This window comes from Prosopis cineraria, unplaced genomic scaffold (assembly GCF_029017545.1).
Source record: "Prosopis cineraria cultivar Desert tree isolate PC_DT_omini unplaced genomic scaffold, ASM2901754v1 PC8, whole genome shotgun sequence".
Lineage (NCBI taxonomy): Eukaryota > Viridiplantae > Streptophyta > Magnoliopsida > Fabales > Fabaceae > Prosopis > Prosopis cineraria.
The window spans coordinates 5,358,065-5,375,831 of record NW_026555339.1 but is presented as its reverse complement, the minus strand read 5'-3'; the positions used below and the strand labels follow the sequence as shown (position 1 = coordinate 5,375,831).

Below are 17,767 nucleotides of genomic sequence, written 5' to 3'. Positions count from 1 at the left end.
CAGTAATGAGCGTTGAAACAGATTATCCCCCCTTGGTTTAGAGCTGCGTGACGACTGAAGACTATTTTTTTATTTACAAAAAAAAAATGTGAAGAGTGTGCTGAGGGATAGGAAGATATTAAACAACATTTTTACTTCACACCGCATTTTGATTCAAAATTTTAATTAGTACATGATGTTTATGAGGGCCTTTCACCTATACACTAACTTTTCTGCCGCGTGCTTTCTTTCTAATGTAAACGAACCATAACACGAACACAGTGTGACTTTCAAATTCAAGTTCTCTGTAATTCTGTAATACACGTGATATAAGTTATGGCTTTGGTAACATTTGATGGAAATTTGTGTGAATTACTTTTTACGTCTGCAAAATAATTGTTTAGATTCCATATTTAGACAATGCAATTCGAGCCCATGGAAAGCGAAGACTAGTGAAAAAACAGTGAAACTTCTAATTTTAATGTAGATATTTGTAGGCCTTAAAAATAGACGAAATAAACTGCATAAATTAAGAAAAATTTGAGCACTTTGGTCTTTAAAGATTAAAAATAAGAAAATAGAATAAAAAATATATAGCTTTACTTGCACTAGATAATTTTTGCCTATGATATTTTCTTGGTAATGGGTTTCTATCCATTTCCCCCAATATACCATCGTTGCTTAATTTATTTTTAATTAATCAAGCATGGTTTTTTTTAATAAATAGATGGATCAGAATCTATCTTTAACTAAATAAATCTTTACGTCTATAGCTATATTTAATATATATATATATATATATATTGATATATAAATCGATGGCAATGGAACGATATAAAATTAATGCGAAATGTCAAAATTAATAAACAATGATCATAAATAAATAAATTTTTAATATCATTATTAATAATAAACATTAAAATTGAAGAATCACAATTCTATAATTTTTCAATAATATTATGCCAAGAAATGATCCAATTTGAACTTACATATATTTTAAAAATAATCAAATTATCATTTTAATTTTTTTATTACTCATAGACATCCTCTTATTTGAGGCAAATCAAATATTAAATATAAACACTTCGGAGATTCAAACCTATCATCGTATCATTAACTTTACACAAAATTTCTATATTATAATTGAAAATCAATGAGAAATATATAAATAATCGATATAATTGTGTAAAAAAATATATAAATACAGGTGAAAAAAATATGTCAAGATGTCAAAGCATCAAATCTAACTGATAATAATGAGCTGATAGATAACACTTAATATCAAATAATTCAAATCGAGTTAACATCATTTTAAAAATATTATTAATTATTAAAAATTCAATTAACAGCGTCCTCAACTTGACCTTATGAAATTATAAATTAAATTTTTACTAATTGAATCAAATTTTATTGGTATCTCCAAGCTAACTTGGAAATGTAATTCTCCTCTTTTTACTTATTCAGGCGCGCAGTTCTTTCAAAATTGCGTCTACATTGTGGGGGTAGAATCTCGAAGCTGGCATGGGTGTGTGTATACGATATATGAAAACCCAAATCAAATCGTTTGCCCGCAAGAACTTCTGGAATTCCACCGCGTAACAACTAACAACAGAAGTAGGCAGCGTCCTCCCGTAAAAGATCCGAAAAAAGGGAAAACAGCATAACTGAATTTGGAAAAGAAGCGAAATTCCTATCTTAACCAGGACAACGACAGCAGACGAAGCTTTCTGTTGCCGCCAAACACGAGGGCTTTAACGTCATTGCAGCCCGCTTCTCTAAATTGTCCCTGCACGATTCATTGCGTTTGCAATTTTGCATTGTTTCTTCTACGTCCGTCTCTCCTTCCCCACCCTCGCACACTTTTCATTCTTTCTTCACACTCCGAAGGGGAGAGAGAGAGAGAGAGAGAGAGAGAGAGAGGATGGCAGCAGCTACTGACGGAACCGAATATTTTGACGTGGGATCACTGGGAAGCGAGAGCTTCGCCAGGCCGTCGAACGCGGAGACGTTGGCCGAGGACGAGGAGGAGCTCCGGTGGGCGGCGATTTCCAGGCTGCCGTCGCAGAAGAGGAACAACTTCGCTCTTGTCAGGCAAACATCTCGGACGGCCGGTGAGGCAGACGACGCAAGTGGAACGGAGAAAATAATAGATGTGAGGAAGCTAAATCGCGCCCACCGTGAACTCGTTGTCAAGCAGGCATTAGCTACCAATGATCAAGACAATTACAGGCTTCTTGCTGGCATCAAAGAACGGCTTGACAGGTGTCTGCATCTTGCAGTTTTGATAATATTGTTCATGAAGAATCATATCTTCGCGGAAATCATAAATTATCTAAATGTGAATTCTGAGGCGTGCTGTCATTAAAAAAAAAAAAATTGAATACATATCCAATTCTACAATCAAATATGCTATATTACTTCAAATATTGTATATGAACACTGTATATTTGGCGTAGGCGTCTGTATTGTATCGACACATAACCGTGTGGATACGTACTATTTCTTTTGCTTTAACTGTTTTGCTTTTACCATTTTTTTGATACAGAGTTCAATTGGAAGTGCCCAAAATCGAAGTGAGGTACAAGAACTTGAATGTTGAGGCTGATGTTCAAATCGGTTCAAGAGCTCTGCCAACTCTGATCAATAGCTCACGGGACGTTCTTGAGGTTCATTTTGGATTTCTTTCCGTTATTTTAATTCCAGGTAATAAACTCTCAATATCTAATTCCAATTCTTTGCGGACGCTTCCCAGAATGTTATAACCAAATTGAGGATATTTCGACCCAAAAGGCATTCACTAACCATCCTGAATAATGTCAGTGGCGTCATCAAACCTAAAAGGTTACGTTTCTTCTCCTTTCATTTACTACTTGTGTCATGTGCCGTTAAAATTTCTTTATTAGGTTAATCTAATGATATCATTTAAAGACTCATGTAATTATCTTATTAATTTGAGCAACAAAATTTTGCTTCTCGGGCACTAACACACGTCTCGCAATTCATCCCAAGGCATAAAACTTTAGTTGCTTTCCGTTGCAGTTGTTTTGGTTTTGTCTTGTAGAATGAAGTAATCAGTTGTTAATAAGACTTTTTCTTTTTGTAAAGAATGGTTTACTTATGCTACTTCTTAAGTTGAATACAAACAAGCACATGGCTTTATATTAAATTGACGACTCCGCATTAGCGTGCCGGAAATTTCAGCGGAATCGAGCAAGTAAACTAATTTATAATGAATCGGAATATGGAAGCTCATGGCATAGGTGGGACTTGGGATGTCAAAATATGGGACCTAAGTGGTGTGACATTAAAGCAGTGAGGCATCACAAGTGAATGTTCTTTAATCCGATAAGTTCAGGACTTTCATGTGTGCTGTTTTCTTTTCGGGTAGAAGTCATGGGTTGGGTGTATTCGACATACACTTGGTCATTAGTACACGTCATTTCTTGTGCAGGATGACTTTGCTATTGGGACCCCCAGGGTCGGGGAAAACTTCCCTGCTTTTAGCTCTAGCGGGCAAGCTTGATAGCAACCTAAAGGTAACGTATTTTCATTCGCCAATATGCATATGCTTTTTTTTTTTTTTTGGGTTAAAAAATATCTTTCTATCAATAAAGACAAATACTTTTACGGAACCAAGATAAAATAAATTGTTCAAAATTGCGGTAGTCTGCATTTTGCCATTCAAATGATTATATCTGATAAAACTAACGAGAACGGACGTTGACTGGGTGAATGACCAGAGATTATATAGCAAATGGCTCAGAATTAGATGATGGCATGTTCCTTCGGTGGAGTGATTTGGCTTTTAGTCATTTAACACTTGAAAGCATTAGACTTTCTGGTCCGAGGATTTTTACTCGGTTCAACTGTTGAGAAGTCCCGATCTTATAGCATGAAATTTAGCATTAATAATATAAGATCCTCACATTCTTGATGAACTGTTCTTCATTTTTTAGAATATTTTTTATCACTCTCTTTTCGTCTACAGAAAAGCGGCAGTGTAACGTATAACGGAAATGATCTAGATGAGTTCTGTGTTCAAAGGACTTCTGCATACATTAGCCAAACAGATAATCACATAGCAGAGCTGACAGTAAGAGAAACTTTGGATTTTGCTGCTAGATGTCAAGGTGCAAGTGCAAGTTTCGCAGGTATATTGACTTCATAAGGCTAAGGGTATTATATTCAATTAAAAATTTATGTAGCCTTAGAAACTTGCGGGTATGTTGTTTCATTTACTCTTTGCTCCCTCTCCCACCTCCCCATCCTTTCTTGTCAGGATCATACACAAAGCAACTGAGCCACCTCGAGAAGGAAAGGAACATACGACCAAGTCCAGAAATTGACGCCTTCATGAAGGTTGCTATCTAAATTGTGTAGTGTTTTATAAAAATAAAGCACACAATACTTGACTCTGATAATACTTCACTGAAATGGGATAATTAAAAGATTGATTCTTTCTCTTATTCATTGAACTTCGAATACAGTGTCTATTTGTAGATGTACTAGTTGAGTTGATCAACAATATTTACAACTGACATTCTAACTAACTAATGAAACCGTGACTAACAAGTATTTGAAATTCTTACCCTCCACAGGCATCATCCATTGGAGGTAAAAAGCATAGTGTGGCCACAGACTATGTTTTGAAAGTACTTGGTCTCGACATATGTTCAGAGACGATAGTTGGGAACGATATGCTTAGGGGAGTGTCAGGTGGCCAAAGGAAAAGAGTTACAACGGGTTTGTCTCATCCGTTTACGGCAGCTAGCTATAATGGCACTGTGTTAAACGTTTGGAACTCGTCATAGAAACTGCTCAGATTAACTACATTACTCGTCTAAATTGTTTTTCTGTTGTAGTTGAAGTAATTCTGTTTTAGTTAATCTGATAATAGAACTAGAACTTTATTGTTTGAGATCTGTAGGGAGTTTCTAGGATCAAGATAATCTATGAACTAAGAATTTCATAAATGCTGTGACTGTGTCTTGGTTGGATGAGTTAAATATTAAGATGTCACTGACTTGAGTTTCGCATTGTCGAGGCACTTAATGACATGCAAGTGCGTCACATTTTTTTTTTCCAGGAGAAATGATTGTTGGACCAAGAAAAACTCTATTTATGGATGAAATATCGACTGGACTTGATAGCTCTACTACATACCAGATAGTTAATTGCATAAAGAATTTTGTTCATCTGATGGAAGCTACTGTACTCATGGCTCTCCTTCAGCCTGCACCCGAGACATTTGAGCTGTTTGATGATCTGGTGCTTCTGTCCGAAGGCATGTGGTATATCATGGCCCTCGAGATAATGTACTTGAGTTTTTTGAGTCATTAGGTTTCAGGCTTCCACCTCGTAAGGGGGTTGCGGACTTTCTTCAGGAGGTCTATATCTTCTAAACTTGTATGCTTTTTATGGTCTACTCTTCCGGCATGTTTGCTCTCTTTTTACTTTTTCTCCTTTCTGAGCAGGTGACCTCCAAAAAGGATCAAGCTCAGTACTGGGCTGATCCTTCAAAACCATACCGGTTTATCCCAGTCCGTGAGATTGCAGATGCGTTTAAAAATTCCGGATTTGGAAGGTCTTTGGAATCCATGCTGTCTGTTCCATATGAAAAATCAAGGAGCCACCCTTCAGCTTTGGCCAGAACTAAATTTGCTGCATCAAAGTGGGAGCTCTCTAAAGCTTGCTTTGCTCGAGAAGTGCTATTGATCAAAAGACATAGCTTCCTTTATATATTTAGAACCTGCCAGGTATGCTTCATTAAATTGTGATCCTTTAAACTTGTTTTTAATTTTATTTTTACATTTCGGCATAAGCATTGTAAAAAAATTTTCCTTGTTAGTTTACAATTAGAGTTCCTGAATTGTTATTAATAGTAACTGTCTCAGTTAACTTTCACCTGCGTTGTGAATAGACATTAATCCTTATGTGTCTCTTGACATCACTTCTTATTTTCATTTTAAAATTTTGTTTATTTATTGTTAACCTTTGCAGCACTGAGTGCTTAGCTCATCCTTTTTATTATGAAGTCAAGTTACAGTATTATGAAAAATAGAATAAACCCCTTGCACATTGTATAGGAACTTTTTAATTTTAAAATTTAAGCACAAAATTCTAGGAGCTATAGATTTTATTTGTAATTTTTTTACAATGATTCTTTAATGGATATTTCTTAAATCTTTTTTGGTCAAAAAAGATGTTTCTCAACTTGATTCTTTACAAATAAAACCATAATCAGTAACGTCTTTTTAGTAATTTACTAATAGTAAAATTGTCAGTTAAAGTCTTTATGACATGATAATGACAAGTGATAACTTATTAAAAAAAATATAGCAAGAATTTTCCGCATTTTCACAGGCTTGCAATTCATGCCTATATGCAAAAGCCATTCAATGCCATATTGGCATATCTATAGTAGTATAATAAGCTGGTGTGTGGGGGTGGGGAGCAATAATCGTAGTGGATTGGAGAGTCATCAAATCCTGTTCAATCAGTTCCATCTTTTGATCCCCAAGTACAGTACAGGCACTAGATATTTCAGGGCGCGTTTCCACTTTGATAAGTTCGAAGCATGCAATAATTTTAGATTGGCGCGTCAAGCCTAAACTTCAATTTTTATCCTAACCGGGATTCGATCGATATTTCATGATAGCTATGACAGTTCTTGAGACAGTGACTAAACAAAACATACATTTAATTTGATTGTTTATTTTCATATTGTTAGGTTATTTTTGTTGGATTTGTCACATGTACCATATTCATTCGAACAAGATTACATCCAACGGATGAGTATAATGGAAACCTTTATCTCTCGGCTCTGTTTTTTGGGCTAGTTCACATGATGTTTAACGGATTTTCGGAGCTTCCTCTTATGATATCTCGGCTTCCAGTTTTTTATAAGCAAAGAGATAATTTCTTCTATACTGCATGGGCTTGGTCTTCTTCCAGTTGGCTTCTTCGTGTTCCTTACTCCGTTATTGAATCGGTAGTATGGACTGTAGTAGTATACTATAGCGTTGGATTTGCTCCTTCTGCTGGAAGGTATCATAATTTATTACTTATTCTTTCTGTTGCAGATTTCTCCCCTTTTGGCCTCATAAACATACTCATTACCTAATTCTTTTAAATATTTCAGGTTTTTTCGCTACATGTTTTTACTTTTTATAGTGCACCAAATGGCATTAGGTCTCTTTCGGATGATGGCTTCTATCGCTCGGGATATGGTTCTTGCCAACACATTTGGTTCAGCTGCACTGCTGATTATATTCTTGCTAGGAGGATTCATTGTTCCTAAAGGTACACTATGCGCACAACCTATTGTATAAAGTTGTAACACTAAAACTGCCGTTGGTGATTTGACCATTATCCATTCAGGAATGATTAAACCATGGTGGATTTGGGGCTACTGGTTGTCACCGCTTACCTATGGACAACGCGCCATCTCAGTTAACGAATTTACTGCCACAAGGTGGATGCAGGTAGTGAAACGAGGCTAATGTAAATTGTGTGTGGTTTTTCTGTTTATTAACACTAATTTTCGTTAAAATATCGAATGAAACTTTTAATGGATGGCTTGCTGTAGATTATATACTAATCCCGCAATCTGTTTGTAGAAATCATTAACCGGGGACAACACGATTGGTTTTAATGTCCTCCAGTCACACAGTTTACCGACCCAAGATTACTGGTATTGGGCTAGTATTGTAATTTTACTCACCTATGCAATCTTTTTCAACAACATGGTCACTTTGGCCTTGGCCTATTTGAATCGTGAGTATACATATTCTCTTTCTACATAATATCCATTCCCCTTGACTTTCACTATTCTTTGATATCTGTTCTATTTATGTTTCACAATTCCTCTTTAGTTTTTTATGACTTCACATTTCAGCACTCCGAAAAGCCCAGATGGTTTTTCCTGATGACTTGGAAAACAATTCTACCGGAGATGGTAATGCAGTCGCTTTCTCGGCGCATAATGATAATCAGGTAAACAAAATGAGTTCCACCATGTCTCCTGGAAAAGGAAGTAAAGCAAAGGGAATGATTCTTCCATTTCAACAATTGACCATGACATTCCACGAAGTGAATTATTTTGTTGACATGCCAAAGGTGGGTTCCTTGCTTTTCTGGATTCTATCACGAATGTGACTAGGCAAAGCAAACACCAGATGTACATTTTTTCCCCTTCAACTGCTTAATTAACTTGTTTTCTCAGGAGTTACGTAAGCAAGGAATCCCAGAAACCAGGTTGCAGCTCTTGTCAAATGTGAGCGGAGTATTCTCACCCGGCGTTCTTACCGCATTAGTTGGGGCAAGTGGAGCGGGAAAGACCACTTTAATGGATGTTCTAGCTGGCAGGAAAACTGGAGGATACATAGAGGGGGACGTTAGGATATCTGGTCACGCAAAAGTGCAACAGACATTTGCCAGGATATCAGGATATGTTGAACAAAATGATATACACTCTCCTCAAGTTACCGTCGAAGAATCCCTATGGTTTTCTTCATCTCTTCGTCTTTCAAAGGAAGTCAGCGAAAATTTAAAACGTGTAAGCTGCTTCATTAGACAGTTTTTTCATTTTAATATCTGACTACGGAGAATTATTTTTCTTAGTATTTCTCGTTAAAATGTGTTATCTAGGAATTTGTTGAAGAAGTAATGAGACTAGTTGAGCTAGATACTCTGAGACATGCTTTGGTTGGCTTGCCAGGTAGTTCTGGCTTATCAACGGAGCAGAGAAAGCGATTAACGATTGCAGTAGAGCTTGTTGCGAACCCTTCCATTATTTTTATGGATGAACCTACATCGGGACTTGATGCACGCGCAGCCGCCATTGTAATGCGAACTGTTCGCAATACAGTTAATACTGGAAGAACGGTGGTTTGCACCATACATCAACCCAGTATTGATATATTTGAAGCATTTGATGAAGTTTGTTCTATTCTACTATATTCTAATCTGTTGACTGCTCTAATAACATTCATGACACTCTTGTCTGGCTTGAAGAGTCTAAACTTCGTTTTTCCTTTTAGTTACTTCTAATGAAACGCGGGGGTCGGGTGATATATGGAGGAAAACTTGGTTCGCAGTCACAGATAATGATAGACTATTTTCAGGTGACATTACAGTTTATTTATTCTACCAAGATCTATATTCTGAATCTATAAGAATTCATGAGATATGAATTTATATTATCTGTGGCACCTGCTAAATCAAATGGAATAAAAAAACGTCCTGCTTTGCTTACAAATTGTGAGGTTTTGCTAATATGTATAGCTATGAACAGAATACAGTAGACATGTAAATCTTGGAAGTTTAGGTCCTGTATTTCATTGGTTAAATATAAAATGATTTTGCATAATTTGTTCTTTCAGTTGTCACTAATTTTTCGTGTTATTATTTTTCTATTTTCTCTGCAGAGTATCAAAGGAGTATCCCCTATTCCAGGTGGCTACAATCCAGCTACTTGGGTGCTTGAGGTAACTACCCCTGCTGCTGAAGAGAAACTTGGCGTCGATTTTGCTGATATTTACAGGAACTCCGAACAATACAGGTATTTTGATTATGCGCGAGCTGTTTCTCTGTGGTGCTCCTAGAGAAGTCTCTCTCTCTCTCTCTCTCTCTCTCTCTCACATTCCCATATGCATTCCGAGATGAATGAATAAAATATTTCTTATAAATGTTTAATTTACCTCAGGACGGTGGAACAATCTATTAAGGAATTCTCACATCCTCCTCCTGGTTCAGAACCACTGAAGTTTGACTCCATGTATTCACAAAACCTGATGACCCAACTTTTGTTGAACTTACGGAAACAAAATCTCGTGTACTGGAGAAGTCCACAATATAACGCCATGAGGTTATTCTTCACCACAATCAGTGCTTTAATATTTGGTTCCGTATTCTGGGACGTTGGTTCAAGAAGGTGAACATCCATGCTATCTCATTCTCATATTCTTGTGTCTCATGAAGGGAAATATCTACATACAAATGCGTACAAAAATATCTCTTATAATGGAGGTTGTAAATATTTTGTAGGGCCACAACTCAAAACTTGATGGTTGCTATGGGAGCTCTTTATTCCGCGTGCTTGTTTCTTGGTGTGAATAATGCTTCTTCCGTACAACCAATTGTTTCTATAGAAAGGACGGTCTTTTACAGAGAGAAAGCTGCTGGAATGTACTCTCCAATCGCATATGCCGCAGCCCAGGTTTTAATGTTTTATTACTCTGTATATACTGGAATAAGAGAAAATTGACTTCAGTTATTGGTGTAAGGAGAGAGTTTTTTTTTTTTTTTTTTTTAAATGCCTGCGCCAGAGACAAATTTTCAAGATGATGTCCAAGGTTGAACAACTTACGCAAGTATCATCATCCCTTCATTTGATCAACAGGGTCTTGTGGAGATCCCATACATTTTTGTTCAGACGATTGTCTATGGCATAATCACATATTTCATGGTCAATTTTGAATTAACAGCGGTAAGATTTCAGCTTATATATATATCATATGTATTTATATTAGAGGCAATCCTATTCAAAGCATGGTGAAATATTGAACATAAGCATTTTTCCTAACAAGAATTCTAACTTTGGCTTGTCATGTTGTGAGAAATTAGTCTATTTTATTAGACCCAATCTTATTGGTCAACTTTATATTTAAAAATCTATATTGCTTGAAGATTTTGGACTTGGGGATATCCCACAAGTTTTAGTGATTGAAACAGGGCCGTCTCATTTTTTTGGGCCCCTTATCTAAGATGTCTTTGATGGAACTTTGTAGTTAAGTCATTTAAAATTCAATACCTTACGATGTTAGATATGAATCTTTGTGTTTTGTATGAAGTTTAAAGAATAAACTGTATTGTTTAGAACTTGTAAATATGATTCATTATGAATTTTATTGTATACATGCTGAAAACTCAACAACATTATCCATAGACATTTCAGATGTATTTTATATGTAGCATAAAGATTTAATTGGTTACTTATACTTGCTTGTTTACTATGGACATTTGCGCTTTAATTACATGAAAATTTATAACGCATGCCTCTTAAATTATTTTATTGAATATCTATTAAAAAAGCATGCTGGTATTGTTTCGCCCCACTTTAGCAATGCCTCTCTACATTTGCAACACTTGCAAATTCTGAATGATAATTTCATTCGTAATTGTATGTTTTCTTTTCAAATAAAAAGAATGAAAGGAGCCAGAGTATTTTCCTTTTATTTCAAACGTATCCCAACTCCCAATTTTTTAAATGGTTGTGTTTGTCTTCTAAATATTGACCATTAATTAAAGCTTACTTATTATATATTGCAGGAAAATTCATCCTCTATCTTGTATTTATGTTCTTGACTTTCACCTACTTCACCTTCTACGGCATGATGGCTGTTGGTTTGACCCCGTCCCAGCACTTGGCGGCTGTTATTTCTTCCGCATTTTACTCTTTATGGAATCTTCTCTCGGGTTTTCTGATTCCAAAATCGGTGAGTAATATACTAATATGCTATACTTCTGGCTAAAAATTGCTCCATAATTTTAGTTGGGGATATACTTATTTCTTTCTGGGCCTCAAAATTTTTTTTTAAAATGAAATAATTAATCATTCATGAATTAAGCAGCGTTATACTTTCAGTCATTTAAATTATACTATATTCAAGGTAATAAAGTTGTTAATGGCTTGCACGTTACAGAGTATTCCGGGGTGGTGGATTTGGTTCTATTACATCTGCCCAGTTGCATGGACGCTACGTGGTATTATAACATCTCAGTTTGGTGATGTTGAGACTATCATTGTGGGACCTGGATTCGAGGGAACTGTGAAACAGTACTTAGCTTCAAGCCTTGGATATGATCTTCAGATCAATGGAGTTTCTGCAGTGCTGGTGTCTGCTTTAGTTCTTATTGGCTTTATTCTCGTCTTCTTTGGGTCCTTCGCTGTATCCGTCAAATTCTTGAATTTCCAGAGAAGATGATTGGATAACACGGTTCCAAAGGGATTAGAGAACTCGCTTTAATAATTAATACATGTACATGACACTCTACGTTCCACGCTACCTGAGGGAAGCAATATATATTGCCCCACTCAAAATTATGCTAATGAAAAGTAAACGTATTGCAAGTTCTCTTTTGTTGAACATACGATAGTACCAGAATTGTTGATACGGGAGGACTAGAATTCTTTGTAGATTCGGGAGCTCTTTATACTTCTTGCTTGTTTCTTGGTATCAGCAATTCTGAAGCATGGAACATAGTACTAATGACTATTTAGTCTCTGACTGACAGGGGCTTGTGGATTTCCCTCCCATATGTTGCTATTTAGACACTATTAGTTGGTTTAATCACATATTTTATGATCCATTTTAGTTTAATTTGGAACTACAATTGAGAATAATTTTGGAGTCCGCTTTGCTCCTCCGCGTCTTTGCTCCTCCTTTGCTCCTTTTGCTCCTCTGCACTCAGGAGCAAATTTAGACTGTCCGCATAATCCTTTTATTTTTATTTTTATTTTATATTTATTAAAATATAACATTTATTAAATTATTTTATAAATAATTATTTTCGTAATATAAATCTAGACTGTATTGGCGATTAGATTTATTGGAATATACTTTTTATAATGTTTATAACTATTTTATTTTAATAAATATGAAATAAAAAAATTAAATCTAAACCGTCTAGATTAATCTGAATGGTTCAGATTTGCTTTTGGGTGCGGAGGACTCAACTCCAATAATTTTAACTCTCACATTTTAAGATACTTCTTTCTACATTGGCTTGGTGTCCACTTAAAATTTACAGGGACAGGACACGGGACCTCAGCATCCACGTCACGAGCATCGATGGAAGTCCCGACCAACAGTCTGTCCCTAACCATTGTTACTTGATGTCTTTAGTTACACATTAGTCAGTACTTAATACAATCTTTATCATTCTCTTCCCCTTTTTTCCCAAAAAAAAAAAAATCCTCGTTTCTCAAATTTGTAGTTAAAATTATTTTATTTTATTTTAAATTGAAAATGATTAAAACCACTCGCATTTAGTTAAGCAATTCTAAAATATTAATGTTTTTCTTGTTTCTTAGGAAAAGAACAATGAATCCCGCTTAACTGGTAAAATGAACTCAAGTAAGAACGCCAATTCGCCAAATATGTTGATATACAAGCATGCTGCATGCATGATGGTTCATTGATAATTTATTCATACATTCCATATGATGAGATTTTTTTTATTATTTCTTTCTCTTCAGTAAATTAGGTACAGGAAAAATTATCCTTACAGGAAATGAAACAAAAAGGGAAAGACCGTACAAACGTTATTGCGAACCCCAGAGGTCAAGAGTGAAACTTTATTACAAAGAAAGCACTACACAGAGCCTTCTTTCAACCCTATTATATAGTTAACCTTGTTTTTTCTGGTTTGTGATAGCGCTCAACACCTGAGTTTGAAAATGTAACAATTTGAAGCATAAAGGGGCATCCAAACTCTCCATCCCAGTGAAATGTGGTTCAAATTATCTTTGAGATCCATAAAACGGCGACGCTTTGGTTCTTTTGTTAGCTTTCTGAAGCAGCCAATATGTGAATTAAGCCACTGGTCAAGTCAAGTGGCCATGGCATCCGTAGATGGTTGAAATCTAACATTCTCGCCTGGAATTTGATCTGCACTCAGGAAATCAAACAGTCAAATAAAAATAATTGTTATTATGGTAATAAAAAACTCCCCAAAATATTATTTAGCCAATTAACTATACATTAATGTATTTGACGTATATCATTCACGTTAGAGACTGCAAGAGCATCACAAAGTAGGAAGATTCTCCTTATCACATCTTGTTTATTAATTAAACTTTAAGATGATGCATTTAAGGGGGGATTGATGCCACCTCCTAACAAGATGGAAAATAAATTTCAAATGTTTAAAAGTTTTAGAGTTGAGAAAGGCACTCACTGGCAAATGGAACTTTATAAACAAAAAAGCATGCAGCAATGACAATGTAACACAGCGAAAGCACCACTCCTTTCATGTAGTGTGAAGTTCCATCCTAAATGTAAATAGAACAAAATCAAACGGGTTAAATAAAATATTTTATACTCAGTAATAATATTATTAATAGTAGTCAACATCCATAAAAGAAATTGTGAGTACCCAAATTACCTGCAAAGTGAAAGCTGTGACTATTATTGTCAGAGCAAGACACGCAGTTTCTAGGAGATTAAAATCTAGGTCCATTTTTACTCCCATTATCCATGCAACAATCACACTTAATGGAACCTGAGACATTGATCATTACATAATAAGAATTTAACTACAAGCAAAAATTAGATTAATCAATGACTTTGTCTATATAATCTTAGTTGTTTAGTAGTGTTACCACAAACATAGAAATTTGAGTTGCAGATCCCATAGCAACACCTAGCGATATATCCTGCAAAATAATTAAGGAGTAATATGTAACTTTTCGAATTTATTAAGAGCCCAGAAACTCAAGTTTAAGAAGTGATGAAAATGAAAAATCATACCAGCTTGTTCTTAAAAGCAAATATGATTGAACCAGCATGTTCTGCAGCATTCCCCACAATTGGGAGCAAAATTATGCTAATGAAGCTTACAGAAATACCCCAAGAATCTGAAGCAGCCTACTTAACAACATTTAAACAAGAATCAACCAAATCAAATATCCATAAATCTAATTATGTGGATATATATGAATGTCTCTGTGTGTGTGTACCTCAATAGTTCCCACAACATATTCAGAAAGCAAAGATATGAGGAGTGTCATGCCCACCAACCAGGTAAACGCAACCCAAAATCCTATCACAGCCTTCTCTTCTTCATCATCTTCCTGATCATCATTCCATTAAAACAGTCGGCTCAGGGATTCATAAATATTCTACCAAAACATTTCCTTTTTCATCTCGCAGAACAAAAACAGAGTTGTTTTATAAAATTTTAATGGGACCCAGAATGGGGCGGGGGGACTTGGGTGGATTCTAATTCATTACCTCTTGTGAATCAAATAACTGTCTGTGAGTTTTCAATTGGAAAAAGATATAAGCAACATAAGCCAGAAGCATGACAATACTACTTGCTCTTGACAATTGAAGAGTACAAGTAGCGATAGGGTAATGGTCCCCTGCTAGGGCATACTTGAAGATCAATGGCAGCAAATGACAAAGCAATCCCAAAAGCAAAAGGAGTGAGTTTACATCTGCTTGTTTCTGTTCAAAGTAACACCATTAAAGAAATAGATTAGAAGATCGAGTTTTGAGGAATGAACTATTAAAGAAGAGAAGAAAGAAGACATACTCTGTCATACTTCTGTTCTTTCTTGAGGTTGGCAAGGCCTCCACAGAGAAGTGAAGAGCCAAGAACTAAGAGGAGATTAGAGAGAATGGAACCCAGAAGAGAGAACTTGACAACATTGATTTTGTTCTTGTGAAGTGCCAGTAGTGCTATTATCATCTCAGTTGCATTCCCACATGTTGCATTGAGAAGCCCTCCAACTGGCACACATTATTATTATTATTATTATTATTATTATTATTATTATTATTATATGTAAAGTTTGTCAATGTTTCGTTATATTTGCATAACCATAAATGACTTTTATATGATGAAAATGGAATGGTAGATATATACCTGTTGGGCCAGTGAAATATGCGATTTGTCTTGAATCCCCAAAGAGTGCGTCACGAAAAAGATAAAAAACAAATTAAAGTATTAGGAAAAACAATTGATAGGTCAAATTAGAGTGTGAAATTGAGTTGGGTTGATAAAGGAAAACAAAACTTACTCGGTGAGGAAGCTGACACGTTCAGCTAGAGGGGCAAGTCCAAGTAAGCTCAGAGCAAATATCCATGCCTGCATTTAATTTGCACATCCAAGTTATCAAAACCATTCATTCTTTAAATTATTAAATACCTTTTTCTTGAAATGGCCCTTGTTCAGTTGGGGACCAACATGCTTCCCAGAGTTGACAATTCACAAATAAGTATGATGAGTTTGGAATATTTGTCTCCGCTGCTGTTATAATTTTGAAACCTCTTAACTCATTTTCAATTTTTTTCTACAATTTATACAGTTCAGGCCTCCATTAGTTCAAGGGCTTGTGTTTGCCACTGCCCTTGTTAATTACATTATGAAAGGCAAATTTGGAACCAATAACTCAGTAAGTAAGATGACCAAACTTTAACTAAGGATGGATATGGAAAAAAAATTTGTTTTGCAATAAACTTTAACTCAATAAGTAAGATGACCAAACTTTCACTGAGGATAAATATGGGAAAAAATTATGTTTTGCAATAAATTGAAAGAGTTTGAAAATTTTATTAATATGCATAAATGGAGGTGGTCAACAATGGAATTTTAATAATCACACAAATTCAAGCTTTAATGTCACTAGTTAGGAATGCATAGCAATCATTTAAAAAGCGAGAAAAAGCAAACATCGAGAATAATAAGAAGAGACCACATTTCAACTCAAAATAATTTAAATTTATAAGTTATTCTTTTTTATTTTATATTAATTATTAAACCTCACTTATATTTATTTATACTCGAACGTCTTAAACATATTAAGCCTGACAATGAAAATAAGAAGCTTACCCGTCCAAAGTCATAGGTATCAGCGGCGACGGCGAGAGGAACGGCGGGAAAAAGCACGGCAAGCTTGGTGCCGAAGATGACCTCTTGCAAGTTTCTCATCACTTTCCTCAACACTTGACCTCTCGTCCCTCCTTCACTGTTCTCTCTCTGCATCGTCACACTCTTCTTTCCACTTCCCTCTCCTTTCTTCTCTATGTCCTCTTCCATCTTTCCCTCTGTATCTCTCTCCGTGGATCAGAGGTATTAATATATATGTAACGCAGCTATATATAAGCATCAATGAAGCTTACTGAGTGGTCGTGTAAGTGGTCGTATACATTGATGAATCGAATTGAACGCTTTCTGATGATCTGATATTGGAGCTTGAGGAGTACTTTAAATTGGGATAGTGCACAGTTTGAAGCTTCCAGGAACTTTCGTAGCGTTTGCTCGCATGAGCCACGTACCTCTCTTCCCTTCCTATCCTCTCTTCATAGGTTCTGCACTCCTGTGCAACCGCTTGCTCCTCCCGATCTCAGTCCTTTTTGTTTCTTTCACTCACAAACAAAATATTTATTCACTATTTCGTTCAATTTCATTTTTTTTTTCGTATTAAAAAAATAGTTACCCACCGATTCAGTAAATAATAATACCCCTGCATGAATTAAACAGAAACTTAACCATGCCCCATTTTTTTTAACTGTTCGTGTAATTGATTACATGGAGTAAATTGTAGGTGTTAATTAAAGAATATACTAATTAATGGATAAAATGTGGGTCACTGGGATGTATGGTTAATATTATAATATTGAAAAATAGGCTAATTAGGTCAATTAAACTGATATATCATTGAACCAGTACTTTGATCCATTTAATAAAATATTTTGTTTTCATGAATGGTTTAACCAAGATCTAATTATAATTTTAACAATTATTTCTTGAGTGCCTTGATTAATTATTAGTCTAGTTTTTAGTACTTGGTTAATTATAAATGTTACACAGCAAGTATTAATAAACTGTATATGTTCGGAATGGCTTCATTTGATATTAGAACCGGGAAGGTTGCAGCTTAATTGAAAGTCTATTTTTAGCGTTAACTCAAATTTACAAGCTAAGTTTAAAATATTCTCGGGGTATAATAATCGGGTCAACTGAAAATTTATTGATATACGATGTCTAAATGGAAAAT

The 17,767-nt window shown here is 35.3% G+C and overlaps 2 protein-coding genes across 2 annotated transcripts; one reads left to right on the top strand and one right to left on the bottom strand.

Annotated features, from left to right (window-relative positions):
* The first annotated feature begins 1,815 nt into the window (after window positions 1-1,815).
* LOC129318357 (ABC transporter G family member 31-like) lies at window positions 1,816-12,351 on the top strand. The gene is given in 25 exon segments (XM_054963080.1): window positions 1,816-2,241; window positions 2,525-2,645; window positions 2,732-2,820; window positions 3,431-3,515; window positions 3,968-4,130; window positions 4,259-4,338; window positions 4,578-4,722; window positions 5,066-5,263; window positions 5,266-5,366; window positions 5,454-5,735; window positions 6,710-7,026; window positions 7,121-7,281; window positions 7,360-7,463; window positions 7,599-7,755; window positions 7,877-8,097; window positions 8,204-8,536; window positions 8,629-8,919; window positions 9,021-9,104; window positions 9,408-9,541; window positions 9,686-9,913; window positions 10,027-10,198; window positions 10,382-10,468; window positions 11,187-11,202; window positions 11,311-11,477; window positions 11,685-12,351. Coding segments are annotated over 25 exon segments (4,359 nt in total). The 5' UTR covers window positions 1,816-1,900; the 3' UTR covers window positions 11,967-12,351.
* Window positions 12,352-13,205: 854 nt separating this feature from the next.
* LOC129318604 (vacuolar cation/proton exchanger 3-like) lies at window positions 13,206-16,905 on the bottom strand. The gene is made up of 11 exons (XM_054963453.1): window positions 16,600-16,905; window positions 15,788-15,855; window positions 15,634-15,662; window positions 15,301-15,497; window positions 14,997-15,212; window positions 14,723-14,836; window positions 14,514-14,630; window positions 14,366-14,419; window positions 14,149-14,265; window positions 13,942-14,035; window positions 13,206-13,652 (listed from the first exon to the last, which is right to left on the bottom strand). The coding sequence occupies exons 1-11, from the start codon at window positions 16,804-16,806 to the stop codon at window positions 13,594-13,596; spliced, it is 1,272 nt and encodes a 423-aa protein (XP_054819428.1). The 5' UTR covers window positions 16,807-16,905; the 3' UTR covers window positions 13,206-13,593.
* Window positions 16,906-17,767: the final 862 nt, after the last annotated feature.

Coding starts and splice junctions, on each gene's coding strand:
- LOC129318604 (XM_054963453.1), bottom strand. CDS start 16,806: ATGGAAGAGGACATAGAGAAGAAAGGAGAGGGAAGTGGAAAGAAGAGT. Junction 14,631..14,722: donor ATGTTGTGGGAACTATTGAG/GTACACACACAC, acceptor GTTGTTAAGTAG/GCTGCTTCAGATTCTTGGGG. Junction 14,036..14,148: donor TCACAGCTTTCACTTTGCAG/GTAATTTGGGTA, acceptor ATTTACATTTAG/GATGGAACTTCACACTACAT.